The following is a 17,388-nucleotide window of genomic DNA, read 5'->3' on the forward strand; positions in this document are numbered from 1 at the left end:
ATACACAATAAGCTGAGAATATAGCCAACCACATATCACGGAAATTTCTATTCCCTTGAAAATATAACAAAGCTCATTTACCTGGAAAAGCAACAATAAAGTAAGTGATCATCCCATTTGGCAAAACTGAGAAAAGAGATCTGTCTCCTTTATGAAGAGACAAGAACTGCCTTCTCACCATTGGTATCTCGCATCTCCTCCTCTCGCTTCTTCATGTAGGCAAAATCATTAACAATGGATTCTGAAAGGTCTTCTAGGCGTCTGAGCTCCACCTCTAAAGGCTTGAGCTTCTCAACCTTGGCTATCTGGAAAAGAAAGGAATTATGAATTCACTCCTTGAAAAAACTGCTCTCTGGTCTAGAACAGGCAACAGAGGAGTCTTTTAAAAGTTTCACCAAATCCGGGGCACTTGGCTGGCTCAGTTGGTAGAGCATTCGACTCTTTATCTCAGGACTGTGGGTTTGGGCCCCAGGCTAGGTGTAGTGATTATTTAAAAATAAAATCTTAAAAAAATAAAATAAAATAAAAATAAAAAAATAAAAATAAAAATAAAATCTTCAAAAAAAAATAAAAATTCACCAAACTTAAAATCTCCCCTGTTATCACTCTAACATATTTTGAAATCTGGGCATCTGCCCTTCTCCACAAACTGATGTGTTTCCTCAAACTTTTTTGATACTTTAATTTTGGCTGAAAACTCCTTATAAGTATTATAATATAGTGGGCTATAAAGTAAAATGTTATTTTCCTAAGATTTCTGATTTTAATAAAGCACTTTACTTTGCCCTTCCACTCATCTCCAAGAAAAAAACAATATTATCCGGGTTCTCTATAGAACTCCCTACCTTTTTTTTAAAAATATTTTATTTATTTATTCATGAGAGACACAGAGAGAGAGAGAGAGGCAGAGACATAGGCAGAGGGAGAAGCAGGCTCCATGCAGGGAGCCCAATGTGGGACTCGATCCAGTGACTCCGGGATTACAACCTGAGCAGAAGGCAAATGCTCAACTGCTGAGCCACCCAGGCATCCCAACTTCCTACCTTTTCTTCTCTTTTGTCCAATTCACCTTCTTTGTTCTTTTTCTGTTAATGTTAACAGAAGTTAATATGGGATAAACAGGAAGAGTTTAGGGTGTTTTGTTTTCTTTGCTAATTGATATTCTTCATTGAACATCTAAAGTTACTTAATATGAAAATTATTTAAAATAAAACTAGAAACTGCTGTTAAAATAGGGACATAAAAATTAAGTTTATATTTAAGGTGCATTAAAGTGTGATGAATTTGCAATGATCCACCTAAGTTTTCTTTCACTGGATGTACATTTTCTGATATTTGTAAAATGCTGGCTAGAGTTAATGGTGTGATTGATAGCCGCAAAAACAATGAAGCTAACTGACCGTAACATTTAACTAATGGTTAGTTAATGCATTCAGCTAACTCTCCTAGCTTAATGCCCAAATGCCAAATTTTGTCATTAATATCTGCTGCTTGATCTAGTATCTAGCCACAGAGCAAAGAAATTCCCCAGGAAAAAGATTTCAATTCAAGAGATATATAATAAGCTGAACTTTAGTCTGTTTAACATTTTCCCTCCTGGTCTATACTTTCGCCTCCAAAGCTTCCTGAATGAGACAGTATAAAAGCAATGGTATGAAATTTCTTTAGCAATAAATGATTTAAAGTTTTCTATATAGAAACTTGTAAAAAGAACTGCAGATGAAACTATAGCCATGCCTCTGCCAGCTGAAAATATTATTTTAAAAAATTACTTTGAAGACTACTTGTAACCCTTTCCACGTTTTCTGCAAAATGACAATAGGCCAAAAGCCCCAAACCTGAAAAATGATGATGGAATTAAAATAAATTTGGAAATCTTAAAAAAAAAAAAAAAAAAAAAAACTTAAATAGGGCAGCCCCGGTGGCACAGCAGATTGGCACGGCCTGCAGCCCGGGGTGTGGTCCTGGAGACCTGGGTGTCAGGCTCCTTGCATGGAGCCTGCTTCTCCCTCTGCCTGTGTCCTGTGTCTCAGCCTCTCATGAATAAATAAATAAAATCTTTAAAAAATAAATAAATAAATAATAAAATAAAATAAAATAAAATAAAATAATAAAATAAAATAAATAAATTAAAATAAATAAAATAAAATAAAATAAATTTGGTATTGAGGATGGCCTTTGTAGATTACAGACCAAAAATCTCACTCCTAATCTTTCTCTTTTCTGATGTTTCATTTATTTTTTAGTTGTACAAGCAACACATAAACATTTACATTTAATCTAAACCTAGAGATCAAAAAAATGTACAAAGCGGTCTTTTTAAAAAAGGAAAGAAACATTTAAGACCTTAACAATAATGCTTTCTTGAGTGCTTACTATGTGCAAGGTACCAATATAAATGATGATCTCTGCTCCTAAGAAGCTCACAGTCTGGTGGGGAGGCTCATATAAAAAGTTATAACCATAACATAAGGCATCATGTATTAACTTCTATAATAAAGGTACACATTAAAAGTGGAAAGAAAAGAGCACAAGATTAATCATAGTTGGAAGGATAAAGGAAAGCTAACAGAAGTGGGCAAGGTAGGATTCACAAATTATGCAGGATTTTGAAAGAAATGAGAAAGGCATCCAAGGCTGAGGGAACTTGCAAATCAAAACATGGCTGTGTTTAGATCATATGTAGTCTGATGCGCATGTGTGTATGTATGTGTATGTGCACACTCGTGTGTCAACACACATACATGCTTGGGGGAGGGTGGTCAGTAATAGCAAATGAAAGGCTCAAAAGTTAGGGTGGAGCTAAATTGACAAAGAGGATGAAGAAGGTAGTATAATGATTAGACCTATCAGTATATATCTAGAATGTGTAACCTACTTTAGACCTTACAATCTTTTTTTTTTTCTTTTAAAGATTTTATTTATTTATTTATTCATGAGAGACACAGAGAGAAGGGCAGAGACATAGGCAGAGGGAGAAACAGGCTCCTGGCGGGGTTCCTAATGCGGGACTCGATCCCAGGATGTTGGGATCACGTCCTGAGCCAAAGGCAGACAGACACTCAACCACTGAGCCACCCAGGTGCCCCTATACCTTATAATCTTGCTTAATCCTCATGACCTTATATAAGGTGAATATTATTATTCCTAAATTTTTCAAATGAGGAAATGAAGGTTCAAAATGTTAGGTAACTTGCCCTAGTTCCGAGCTTGGTAGAGCTGAGACTGGAATCCAAGTCTGAGTTTATATTTTATTCTGAAGGTACTAAAAATTTGATGGTGGAAACTAGCAGACCACACTGTTTTTTGTGGATCAAAAGTGAAGTGATCAAGCTATATTATATTAGGTCACAAGGTTCTGCATAAGTTGTCCAGTTTATTAGTCAAACTTCCTTGGTTTCATACTGCTATTATTCCAATTTTTACAGACTAATAGAATAAAAATTTTTAAAAAAACTATCATTACTATTCTCAGGAAGACCCTCTTCGTTTGCCCAGGACTAAGTATTCAATGAGTATCATCAAGATTGATATCATAGTATAAAAAGATAATAAGAACATCCGTATCAAAATCCCCAATAACTGTTGTTCTGCTCTTCTGAACATCTGATTTATCAAAGTGTCTGTAAGAATGTGAAATTATACATGTTTCATGGTGGCAGGCTATTATTCCAGTCTACTTCTCTCTTCTTAGGCTGGAAGGATGATTTGTATTTTGCCAACAGCTTAATAAAAGCAAAGCCTGTTTGACAATGTTATATACCACAGATTCTCCACTAGAGGGTAGTAATGTAAACTGTATTTAGGCATTAAATGAAGACTACCAGAGCTACAAGGGACTTCATTCTACAAATCAAACTGAAGACTCCATAGTCTAAGTCCTTTGGGTGGAAGACCAAGACTAGTAGAACCATGGTTTCTTGACTCCCTACCTAAGCTAAGGTCACCAAAGCATTTATTCAACATCAAAACTGCAAAGCTAAAAAAAATAATAATAATAACCTGCAAAGCTCTCCTATAAAATGCAAGCAAAACTGTATCTTTGACTTCTAAAAGTATATCCGCTCAATATATCCAAATCCTATCTATCTCTCAAGCCTTAACCATGAAGCTTCCCTTCACTACTTCTGTCCACACCGATGCCCTCTTTCTTAAAGTCCTATAGCACTTAGACTGTGCCACATCACTAACACTCAATCGTACACTGTCATATTCACATTGTTTTGATTTTTATCCTTTTTCCCCCACACTAGTTTGGCTCTTGAACTTAAGGAAATTAATACAATGTATACTTTGTATAGCATGCCCATTCGTGCCTTCTTCAGAAGGGCCAACTTTCTCATAGCAGTAGGAATTACTGTTGGTCCCCTGAAGCAACAAGGCTTCCTCAGACCACTCTGCATCTACCTTCACCCACCACCCAGGACAAAGTCTTCCCTACCACACTATCACTCTCGTCTGTGGTGGTAGGGACTCCTTGGAAAAGCTACAAGTCAGAAAGCCTTTTTCTGCCCATGTAAAACACCTCCAAAATCTTGTGAAATTACCCTTCTTAAGGTATTTCCAAATCTTCCACTCCCTTAGTGATGATTTGAACCTAGGGTTCAGAGTCCTATAATTGCACCAAGGAAAGGTTTTAACTCTGAAAAACTGCTTCTTAAAGCACACGTGTGAACGAGCCTCTAGAGAATTGCTAGCCTGTTTTCCTAGTTGGAGCACTGAGACTCAAGAGAAGTTTTTTTGTGGTAAGCCAGATTCAGTCAAATTGCTGTTACCTCCACAGTCCCCACCACAGCCCCCCAAATTTTAGAAGCACAGCAGTAACAGTGGACACCATCTAATCTAACACAGTCAAGATAAAGAAGGCAGACCTACACCCAAGAACAACTCTTGTGTGGGGAGGTACGTGAATCACAGACCTCTTCATAGAAACTAAAATGGTCAAGAATGTGCCAAAATAAGGCCAGATAATACTGCCAATCTTAGGGCTTTATGAAATTTAGGATGATCCTATTTACTCTGTCATAGTCAACTTCTAGAAAGGATAGAAAGAGGGAGCCAAAATTACTGAACTAACCAAACTATGTGTCAGGTGCCTTGCCCATATGTTATTTCATTTAATTCATGTCGAGAAAGGGATTTTGGATCTAGTATGCAGAACTAGAGTTCCTCCCCTCCTAAGGGCATTCAGAAAAGTAGAACTTTTGGAAAGTCTTCAGCTGTTGCTCCAACAAGGGCAACAGTGTTTCTGGTATACATGTTGATAGCAAATGACATACTAATAGAACCCACAGGCACAACAGGATTTTAGTTGTACTGAAAATTTTGACATCTACATCAAGGGAACATATATAGAATCCCAGAGTTAGAGGATGTGTCAGACAGCAACTTCTTTGTGGGATAGTTATTGCCTTCATTTCCACAACTGCAGGATTAGATAATTGAGTCTTTGCAAACAGCTGCTCTAGTTCATGGACCACCAAAAAAAAAAAAGGCTCAATTCACATACTGACTCTATAAAGATGTGCTCCTCTTCATTGTAATGGGCAGAAGACAGTGTAAAAGGTCCTCAAAACTCAACAGAGATCAAAGTGCTAATATGTGAGGACATACCAAACTCTTTAAACAACCATTCTAGCTTCCAAAATATTAGCCTATATTTGTATTGTTTACATAGCAATTTCACATGCACTAATTAAGTAAATCCTCCATAACAATTTAGTAGGTATTGTAGTACTGTGTCTAGCTACTGAAACCCTGACTACTACTATTAAATTTTACAAAACCACAAGGGATTTCAGAATCATGACGCTCCCAACTGCGAGGGAGAGATACTTTGGATGTGAAAAATTAAAGAAATGTGCCACCTCCTCTAAGCCAAACACTTAGGCCAATAGGCTCAAATCCTCTGGAGATAAAAGCTCTCTATTACCTCAAGGGCCTGAAATTAAATGCCTCAAAACCTCCACATATGTTCAGTGTTCTCCGGTAATTAACCAGAGAACAAGTGCTTCTATTATTCATGTTCTTGTCACAGGCATTTGTTGAAAGACAAGTAACAGTTATTTCTAAGCAAGATTCAAGGGAGCCTAGCCACTAACTGAGGAAAAGGCTGGTCTTTGGCCTACGTCAAAACCACTCCTCTGTCTCAGTTTGCTGTGCCTTTTTGGGGGAGGTGGAGGGGTTGGTGGTAAGATCACCAAAGAAAGTAGTAGCAGGAGTTACTTGGTTAAGAAACAGAATTTAGAGCTGTGTTGTAACCATGTGCGTAATGACATGCTTAGGACGTGCCAGACTTCCAAAGCAGGAAGCAGGCAAAGGAAGTGCTGTGGTTTCCTTTCTGCTAGGGATTCCCCTCTTGGGTTAAGCAAAAGGTCAGGGAAGATAAAGGCCCTTCCCCAATGTCAACAAAGTCCAAGGATGACAGAAATTCCAGGAGGAATAGGAGTTCTAAAATGCTCCGTGATAGTGATGCCCACATTATTTTATATATATATTCAATAATGCCCTCTGTTTTAGAGGGAAAAATTACATCTAATGTCTAATCAAGTGCCCTATTATTTCATATAATGGCAGCCATCATATTTGGAAGAAGAAGTTACAACCGGTAAAATTCCTTACGGTAGGAATTCAATGTATGCTGACTTAAGAGTGGCTTCAAGTTGAGGACACTGCAGCAGTCACTGAAAACTGAAAATCGGGGATGCCTGCGTGGCTCAGCGGTTGAGAATCTGCCTTTGGCTCAGCATTCTGGGATCTAGTCCTGCACTGGGCTCCCTGCATGGAGCCTGCTTCTCCCTCTGCCTATGTCTCTGCCTCTCTCTCTCTCTCTTTTTTTTTTTTTAAGATTTTATTTATTTATTCATGAGAGACACACAGAGAAATATTTTTTTAAATCTTTAATAAGAAAAAAAACAAGAAAACTGAAATCATCTTAGCTATTCTTCTACCTCAAAATAACTACATTTTTTTATACCTTACAATGACATTTTAACATATATTATCTTATTTAAATATAATTATGATTCTTCTGAACCATCAAAGTTTAAAAAGATTCAGGCAGAGGGTGAAGCAGGCTCCCTGCAGGGAGCCCAATGCAGAACTTGATCCAGGCATCCTTGGATTCCAACCTAAACTGAAGGCAGACGCTCAACCACTGAGCCACCCCGGTGCCTCTGAAAGGATTATTTTAATTTACTCTTCAGTTCATCAAATAAAGAGGCTCTCTTGCTTTCTGTCTTTTAACTAAACTAGCATAGACACAGAAACAAGAAATTCAAAGTCCCTGCCAGAAACTGTCTTCCATTCACTACCTCTACCGCATCCCTTGCTCTTGTTGATCACCTATAAATAACTCAGCCTCGTGTTGTTCCATTGAATATCTAAACTAAGAAAAAGAGGAAAAACCTAAAGAGCAGCAATTCTTGTACTACTTCCTGTTGCAGAATTAGCTGGTCATTTCCAATCTTCTTCCATTTTAGTCTCCTTTCTAGGTCCTGATCAAAGATGGAGCAACTTTCTCTGGGTCCATCAGTCCTAGAAAATTCTCTTAAATCATTTAAATCAACTTTCCTTTATTTAGTTTACATTCTTTAAAAACCATTTACATTTCCTGTGCCACACCTCTTCTACATACCTTCAAGGTACCATTGTAAAAAGACTCTGATCTGGGTTAAAATACTATTAACTTTCTGTGAAGATCCATCCTCCAGTCTTAAGTAGTTCTCGTGCTTTTGTTCTTTTTTGGGGGGGGAAAGATTTTATTTATTTATTTATTTGAGAGAGAGAACGTGCATGTGCATGGGGGGGGACAGAGGGAGGGAAAAGCAGACTCCCCATTGAGCGGGGAGCTGGACACAGGGTGAAGGTAGGGGTGGGGGCTCCATCCTAGGACCCTGGGATCATGATCCGAATCGAAGGCAGACACTTAACTCACTAAGCCACCCAGGCAGCTCAGTTCTTGTGGTTTTTAAAAGGTGCTCTCCATTTGAAGAACCATTTTGTGATCTCTTTCATAATAGACAAAAATGGCTCAGAGTCCCCTTACCCTTATCCTATGCACACCTCCACCTCCCTAATAAATGTCAAATTTTATTACCTATAATACTTCCTGTCAGCAAAAATGTTTATTCATTATCACCATCCTAGTCTCTTGCAGTTTTGCTTCCATCGTGCTCTTTAAGTTTCTTAGAGTGTGAAATTACTTTATTAACTAGAAGCTACTTTTGACTATGGTGTTTCTCAAAGACAGCACAGTTGTTCAAGTCTAAATAGCACTGAATCTATGTCCCAGAAATATATATATAGCTGTCAGTCTGGGAATAAAATCTTTAAGAACTAAAAACACATTGCTTTTCTTAATCTTGGACATATAAGTGAAGTCGAGCTTTTAAAAAGTATAAATAGAGGCACCTGGGTGGCTCCGCGGTTGAGTGTCTGGCTTTGGCTCAGGTTGTGATCCCGGGGTTGTGGGATTGAGTCCCGCATCAGGCTCCCCGCAGGGAGCCTGGTTCTTCCTCTGCCTATGTCTCTGCCCCTCTATGTCTCCCATGAATAAATAAATTAAATCTTAAAATAAAAATAAATAAAAAGTCTAAGTATACACCTTGTTTCTGTCTCAAGAGCACTAATGGCATATGCTTGAGTGTTTTATCTCACCAACATTTCTATGGGATGTTGGTTCAGTCATTTGGCCAAAGGCACTACCAGAATTATTGTTCAAGGCTGTTAACACAACTTTTTGTATTAGTTAAGATTGTAGCTGACTGTCACATGACTACTGAGAAAACAAAAGCCTTCTGGGCAAAGCACAGCCGGCTGGCCTGACTAGGTCACAGAAACCTCCCAGCACAGCACGCTACTACTGGCTATTACAGAAGGACATACCTCTTCATAATTTTTCGCCTCCACTCCGTGTTTCATGTCTAGAATCACGAGTTGATCAGGTATCCGCCCTGTTCCTGAGAAGGAAATCAAAAGATTCATTGTGTAGAATATTTAAAATTCCGGGAAATCACCCACCCACCCTCCCGCTCTCTAACCCCTACCCTCTCAATAGAGGGAAACAGTCGCAACTCCTCCCCCTACTCAGCTGCAAAAAATTCCTGGCTCTAGCTAAAATCACAAGCATTCCAGACAAAGCCTCTATCTGTGTGGGGTGCCAGAAAGCAACAAGAACATGCTGCTGGCAAACATCTCTGAGCAAGCAGGACACAAGACACTGTAGCTGGTACTACAGAGGAACAGAACAGCAGAAGAGACTACAGGCTTACTGAATCGGGAAATAAAATTCAAGTCAAAACAGTACAAAAATGAGTGGCATATAGACCAATAGGTGGTAGGCACCAACTAAGATTGTAAAGGTGCATTTCTACATCTGGAAAGGCTGTCCTGTCAAATTTTGAGAAAAAAAAAGGATTACTGGGTATACGGTAAACTTGGATTTACTTAATATAAACATGAGTATTGAAAACAACACAGGATTTAGCTAATCCACTTTAATTCAAACATTTTGGTCAATGTAAGGCCATTTCCGTAGGTTAATAAAATATTATAGGACCCACAAAACACTCCAAAGAGAATAGCCCAAGAAAAATTCTTGTAAAGGAGAGTACAATTTTCAGGGATGCTACTTAGAGAAATGTCTATTTGGGATAGTAGGGCTAAGAAAGCTAGGGTCATATTAGAAAAGGTAAACTGATTCAGCTTGATCAAAAAAGAATTTAACCTTAAATCATCAAATAGGAGAGAGGGAAAGACTCCAGAGTCCCAAAATTGCTCAGCCCCAATCCCCTGGAAATCACCTGATTATTTATGAAATAAAAAACTGCCTGCATGGAATTAGGAGTTTAGTGAAACAGTGCCACTTAAACATTGGAGCTCTTGAGACTACAAGCCAGAGAGAATGGCACTATACTCCACCGCCTGAACACTGCAGGTTTCTGAAATGGACTCAAGTCAATTCAATAACTACTGAGAACTCACTGGGTGCTAGAAATGTACTGAATTACAATCTCTGCCTTCAAAAATTCGATGGGGAGCTAAGACAAATAATTGTAACAGCTACAATGAAAATGCAAAGCAGTATAAAACTTCAAGGGAAAAAAAATCCATTCAGATAATCCCAGCTATGGAGTAAAGGTTAGAGAAATAAAGGGATTAGTTGTGGACAGACTCCACTAAAGAGAAAGCACCTGAAGACAAGGACAAAGTACTCTGGCAAAGGTTCAAATATTGAAATGAGTATGGCATGTTTAAAAGACAGTAAAGTTCTTTTGGATTGATCAGAAAGATCAACTTGAAAGCAACAGAGGGGCGCATGGTTGGCTCAGTTGGTAGAACATGTGGCTCTTGTCTTGGGGTTGTGAGTTCAAGCCCCATGTTGGGTGTAAGGGATTACTTAAAAATTAAAAAAAAAATGTAATGCAAATTAAAAAAAGAGGAGAAAGAGAAAACAACAGAAATAAGACTACATAGGTAGGACTAAGACACTAAGTCACAGATGTCTTCTGAGCATGAAACTAGTAAGTCTCCTAAACAAAAAAGAAAACAAAACAAAGTGGCACCCAGAGAAGCAGGCATCTTTTCCCAAATCCAATGTGTAGACCTGGTCACTGCACTGGTCTTTAAGAGATACAGTGCAGGTTTTTGCTTCTCCTTCTTCATTTAAAAAATTATGAAACCGAACCAGTTCACAACCCTACCTGGTCCAAATGATCAAGACATTCTCTCCCTAACAGGGTCTTCCCACCATCATTCTGTTGCCACAGCAAAGCATTAGCATTATTCAAACACTAGTGAAACCACAAAACCACAGACCTCTGGCTATTCTCAGTCTAGACCATACAGTCTCTTGCACAGACCAGCTAGCTTATTCCCTTAGCTGACATCATAGCCCTAAAGGGTCCCTTTTATTAAAAACAAAGCAAAACAAAAAACAACAAAAAACCCACCAACCTTCTCTGCATTTTTCTGTTAAATGGACAATCTTTTAAAAGGTGCTCCAAAGACTACAAGGTATCACATTGTTCCATATCAAAATAAATGAAACTAGAAGTTGAGTGCTGACTATACAGTGTGTGGATACATTTGTACATATATATACATATATGTATTTTTTTTAGGAGGAGGAGAGGCAGAGAGAGAATCTTAAACAGGCTCTACCCATGCCCAGTGCAGAGCCCAATGCAGAGCTTAATCCCAGGGCCTTGAGATCATGACCTGAGCCAAAATGAAGAGTTAACAGCTTAAACACCCTGACACAATCCATGATTTAAAAGATTAGAGTTCAGGGCAGCCCGGGTGGCTCAGTGGTTTAGCGCCGCCTTTGGCCCAGGGCCTGGTCCAGGATCGAGTTCCACATCAGGCTCCCTGCATGGAGCCTGCTTCTCCTGCTACCTGTGTCTCTGTGCCTCTCTCTCTCTCTCCTTGTGTGTGTCTCTCATGAATAAATAAATAAAATCTTAAAAACAAAATAAAAATAAGAGATTAGAGTTCAGATTTGTGTGGTGGCAGATATAGAAGATATTTTGAAAGAAGTATCAGTATAACTCAATGATAGGCTGAAAAAGGCAAAAACAATTTCAAAATGTGAGCCCACGTAACTGGAAGGATAGTAGTAACATTGATAAGAGAGGGGAATTAGTTTGAAAGGGAATCTTGTGAATACAGTCTTCTACATCTTAGACATCTTGGTTTTGAGGAGTGACACAACCATGTGAAATGTCTAGAATATAGTTGAGACATCCTGGAAACAGCATAGGTGGGAGCACAGAGAAGGATATTGGTCATGAAATCACCATTAAAATTCTTTATTTTTAATCCATTATTCCATTTACTTCTGGCAAATTCCCTTAGCTTTTAGGCTAACTTGACCAACTTTAGATCAAGGGAGTCAATTTTTGATTAACTGTCAAAAGCAGCTGGTTCATCTGCCATTCCTGGGAACCTACTGGCACTGTTGGCAAAGATGCTTGCTCTTCTTGGATCCTATGTTCTGAACTTTCTACAAATGTAAAACTGTCAGGAGTCCTTTTGCTACTACACGGAGGAAGCCTGAGACTAAAATTAAATGGAGACAAGGAAAGGAAGCACTAAGAGAGGTAGAGTTCCAATGATACTGTTAAAACCCCAAGATGAAGCTGTACCTTGGGTCAGCATCACGTTGTAAATTTCCCAGTTCAGAGAGTCAAATTTCTCTTTAAGGTAGTTTTGAGTTTTGTTTTTATGTCCTATAGGACCCTTTTGGGCTATAGCCCAAAACTGATGTAACTGTTGTAACAAGTATAACTGCATACAGCTTTGAAAAGGCTAGTGTTTTTTAAACTAATGAATAGGGAGTAAAAAGGAATCTGCCTTTAAAAAAAAAAAAAAAGATTTTATTTATTCATCCATGAGAACGCACAGAGAGGAGAGAGAGAGAGGCAGAAACACAGGCAGAGGGAGAAGCAGGCCCCATGCAGGGAGCCAGATGTGGGACTCGATCCCGGTCTCCAGGATCACGCCCTGGGCTGAAGGCAGTGCTAAACCGCTGAGCCACCCGGCTGCCTTTTCACCCATGATTGAACACAGAAGCCATCAAGTAATCAGTAAAAAGGTACTATGGGGTCTTGGCCTTGAGATGCACAGAAGAATTCATAGCAAGATAGAACTAGGAAAGTGCTCTCAAGAACAAAAATACTTCTAAATTTGCCATATATTGTTAGACGGATGTTATTTCTAATCCCTGAGAAAAATGTGTCACTAGCATATAAATGCGCTATTTTCCAGGATATATACAAAATTCAACTCTATCATTCAAGCCAGTATGTCACAGCATTCAAGAAATGCCTACTCCTGTTCATGAAGAACTCAGCTGATTAGCCAACTTTCACTCATATGTGTGAAAAACATATAAACAAATGTAGTTTCCATTTCCTCTTCCTGCTAGCCCAAGAGAGTAAGTTCATGCTCTAACTCGAGAAGAAACACTTAATTCAGGGAAAACACTCTTGATTACTTACCCTTGCTCTCAAAACACACTTCAAACATGTCATAATCTTCAGTAGTAAAGGCAAATTTCCCCTTGGTTGCATCTTCCTTGGAGTACAGAATATGACCAGCAGAATCTGTGATCTAAAATAAAAAGTAAGTAAGAAGAGGAAGCAAATAACACCAGGGAAAAGAACTTACAGAAATTGGAGAAATGTCTGTAAGTAAATGTCTTTTACTGTCTGTAAAAGATAGTTGATATTTCTCATTATGGTGACTATGTTCAGTCCATTCCTAAAGACAGGAATTGAATTATAGATGAAAACCAGGTAGAGCAAATTTCATTCATCCAAACAGTATCCCAAACAGCATCCACACTGAAGGCTAAAATATGTTGCTGCTATAAAATGTCTTACCATACCAAAAAATTGATACGGTTGATATAAATTGGGCTTATTAGCAAAAGTTTACTATAAAATGTATACCAGTATCATTACCTAGAAATGGACAGGTCCTAAGAATGAAGAGGACAATTACCAGAAGAATGTAGGAGAAAAATATAGAAGAACACACCTCTTCTGTGAAACATATCTTGATGGGGTAGAGGTAGAAGCAGAGAATGGTAATGAAACACCTGATGCAAAAAGAGAAAAAAAGGGATGCATAGAGAAGAAAATCTGGAAGATTCATTCCTGCGAATTGCACATCAATTATGTCAATGATCAAATGTGTTGGCAGAGAGGCATGAAGGACAAACAAGAAATCTGTCCTAAAAAAGGTATCATTGGTTTCCACCAGTGATAATTTCTTTCTTCTAGGTTGTTAGCTTTAGTTCTCCAACCTTAAACTGCTCCATTTGTAGAGAATGGCCTGTAAGCACAGATTAAGTAACTAGTCATATATAAAACAAGGGAATGACACTGTAATATGACACAGTGGATTGCAATTCTTTATTAGAGCTCATGGCTGTCCTAAGAAAAGGCACATTTCATTACTTAAAACAAGAAGCTACTTGCAATGTGGAACACAAAGTAGTAGCCTCATTATATTAAACTAGATGTTCTAATGCTGTCTGTAAAACAAGATTCATTTATAGGTGGGATTTTAAATATGAAAACTGAGCAGTACTTAAGAGCTTATAATTTAAAGTACTTTAATAACACCAGTTTTTTTTTTTTCTGAGTAGTGAGATTTCTTCTTTATACTTTTAGTTTTCTTTCGATTTTCTTTAAAGGCATGTATCACTTATGGTCAGAAATAAAATTATTTCATTTTGGGGAAAAATATAGTAACTAAATAGTTTTTACTGCTAAACTAATCTGAAATGGGTCAATTTATTTATTTATTTTTTATGAGGGGCCAATTTAAAAGGTTTTATGGCACATGATCTAAATTCCCTAAAAATAACAGTAGTGATATTAATCATGAATCTTCTGCTATGAATGATGTTGATCATTAATTTGTCAATGCTTAGATCTGTGTTGGTCATTGGGGATACAGGGATATGTAAGATAGTTCCTGTCTTTGAAAGAGCTTAAAAGTCTAAATGAGATGAATAAGAAATGAGACTTCATCGTAATGTGAAAAGTACACTACTAGAAGCAAGCACAGGTGCCATGGGGTATGGAAGTTCAGAGAGTGTACTCTGGAGGTGACACATGAGATAAGTCCTGAAGGATGAACTATAATTCAGGGAAAAACAGGAGTGCAAAAACATTCAGGGTAGAAGAAAGAGCAAATATGAAGAGAAGACTTGGGGTCCAGGAAAAAAAACCAAAAAATATAGTATTATCATAATACTAGTAACTAGTACTTATCAAGCACTTACTAAATGTTGAGTACTATGCCAAATGCTTTATATGTATTTTAAACTGAATCTTGGGCAGCCCCAGTGGCTCAGCAGTTTAGCGCCACATTCAGCCTATGGTGGGATCCTGGAGACTGGGGATCGAGTCCCATGTCTGGCTTCCTGCATGGAGCCTGCTTCTCCCTCCGCCTGTGCCTCTGCCTCTCTCTCTCTCTCTCTGCATCTCTCATGGATAAATAAAAATTAATTAATTAATTAATTAAATCTTAATGCTCTAGGTAAGAACTATTATTTCTCTTATGTTCCATAGCAGGAAATTGAAACACAGAGAGGTTAAGTGGCTGGAGAGGTTATATGGCCAGATCATATAGAAATGCAACACCAGGGGATCCCTGGGTGGCGCAGCGGTTTGGCGCCTGCATTTGGCCCAGGGCGCGATCCTGGAGACCCGGGATCGAATCCCACGTCGGGCTCCCGGTGCATGGAGCCTGCTTCTCCCTCTGCCTATGTCTCTGCCTCTCTCTCTCTCTCTCTCTGTGACTATCATAAATAATAAATAAAATTAAAAAAAAAAAAAAAGAAATGCAACACCATGCTAAGGAGTTTATACTTCATTTAGTACAAAGTGGAAAGGCAATGAAGAGTTTGAAACAACAGAATGATGTGATTTAGTTTGCGATTTAGAAAGATGAATCTGATAATACTGTGAAGACAAGTCCCTTGAGAGGGACAATACTAGAGATAAAATGGATTAGGGCACTATTCTAGTACTCCAGGTTAGAAATTATGAATGCTTTGGGTATGAGGAAAAGGGAACAGATTTGAGGGATTTTAAGGAGACAGAGCCCATAGGACAAAACCAAAAAGTCACTGCCCACAAGCATTAAGCCAGCAATGTAATTGAATCTAATGGGCCAGTGTAGGCCCACAAGGTCAGACAATTTTGCAAAGTGAACTGTGCCTGTCTTGAGAGAAACCAATGACTGTCATGTCACGATGGGTTTTCAGATCGTCCAATTTTTCAGAAGACGCCACACGTTTTAACTTGTATTTGAAATCTCCTAAGTTTTAAATTCTCACAGCTAATCCCAACATATGAAAAACTATCTCAAGGCCAAACAAAAGAGGTCTATAGAACCAAGTTCTTCTAGACCACCCACTTCTGACCTCTGCGTAAGACAAGAAGAAAGCTAAGAGCACATAAAAGTATTGCTCGGCAGCACTGTGGTCTCAGCAGAGATCATAGACTGTGGATGCATTTCTCACAGCAACTCTTAGTAGCCAGGATGCAGGAGCAAAGAAAAAAAGTATCAAGTGATTTAAGACTGAGGTTCTGTAACTGAGTGGTCTGGGAGAAGAAGGGGATTAAGGAATGCTGTTATAAACTTTATACACAGTATTTATTTCACCTTCACAACAATCCCAGAGAGGACTGTCTTCTTATCCCCATTTTACTGATAAGAAAACTCAGTAACTTGCCCATCATCACATAGTTAATAAATTATCTATGTGGATTTGAGGTAGTCTAAAATCCATGTTCTTCCTATATTCCATTTCGCCTCCCCACAAAAAGAATGTCTGAGAGAATGGATTGCACAGAAGCCAAAGACTAACAAAATGTGATGGATTCTCTGGGTCGGTGTGATAAAGAGGGCCTGAAGAGTCCTCTCAAGTGGGTCACTGCCCTGTTCAGTCTGCCATTCTCCACCTTGGAGTGTAACAGGCACTCACAAGGTAGAGGCTCTGAAGTCAGCAATAACTAAATAATCTGCAAGGGAAAGGGAATATATAGTACTAGAGATTCCTGAAGGCCTCTTGTTCATATGATACTTTTTCTGAAGCAACTAAAAAAAAAGGTGTAAAAAGAGACTTCTTTAGAACCTTGAACACACACATTATAGGGCAAAGGTCTGAGAACTAATCAAATTTCAAAGTAATGTGTAGTCACCAGTGTGGGGTCATTCTTCCTTTCTTCAGACTCTGTTCACCCATGAGATACTCACACATCCCCACTCCCTAGCTCCCAAAAGCACAACGACAATCCTTAAGAGCAAGGAGGAAGTTCAAAAAGATAGACTGCAAGATTAACAGATTTTCACATTCCAAGCTGATCTAAAAACTCTAACTTAGGTTTGGCTCCAATGAATAAAGTTGCAGAAAATGTAGAACTTCTCCAAGGCATATTTGGATAAAAATAAGCTTCCAGATTTGCTCACCATACTAGTTTCTTTTTTAAAGAAGATTTTTTATTTTTATTTTTTCCCTGCCCTTAAAAAGATTTTATTTTTAAGTAATCTCTATACGCAACGTAGAGAGATTTACAACCTCAAGATCAAGAATCACATATGCTCTATCATGAGCCAGCCAGGTGCCCCTAATTTAATCCATAAGGCAGAAGGAAAGGATTACAGGTTATTAGAAATGTTTAATGTAGGGCAGCCCCGGTGGCGCAGCGGTTTGGTGCCGCCTGCAGCCTGGGGTGTGATCCTGGAGACCTGGGATCAAGTCCCACGTCGGGCTCCCTGCATGGAGCCTGCTTCTCTCCCTCTGCCTGTGTCTCTGCCTCTCTCTCTATGAATAAATAAAGAAAATCTTAAAAAGAAAAGAAAAGA

The 17,388-nt window shown here is 38.5% G+C and overlaps 1 protein-coding gene across 1 annotated transcript in view; it reads right to left on the minus strand.

The window, feature by feature from the left end:
• Positions 1-17,388, minus strand: part of TMED10 (transmembrane p24 trafficking protein 10) — a 35,854-nt gene that overhangs the window by 3,330 nt on the left and 15,136 nt on the right. Inside the window, exons 2-4 of the mRNA XM_072839345.1 lie at positions 13,002-13,113; positions 8,887-8,960; positions 179-305 (exon numbers count right to left, since the gene is read on the minus strand). Coding sequence (XP_072695446.1) covers positions 179-305; positions 8,887-8,960; positions 13,002-13,113 — 313 coding nt within the window. The remainder of the gene's footprint in view (positions 1-178; positions 306-8,886; positions 8,961-13,001; positions 13,114-17,388) is intronic.

This window comes from Canis lupus, chromosome 9, assembly GCF_048164855.1.
Source record: "Canis lupus baileyi chromosome 9, mCanLup2.hap1, whole genome shotgun sequence".
NCBI lineage: Eukaryota > Metazoa > Chordata > Mammalia > Carnivora > Canidae > Canis > Canis lupus.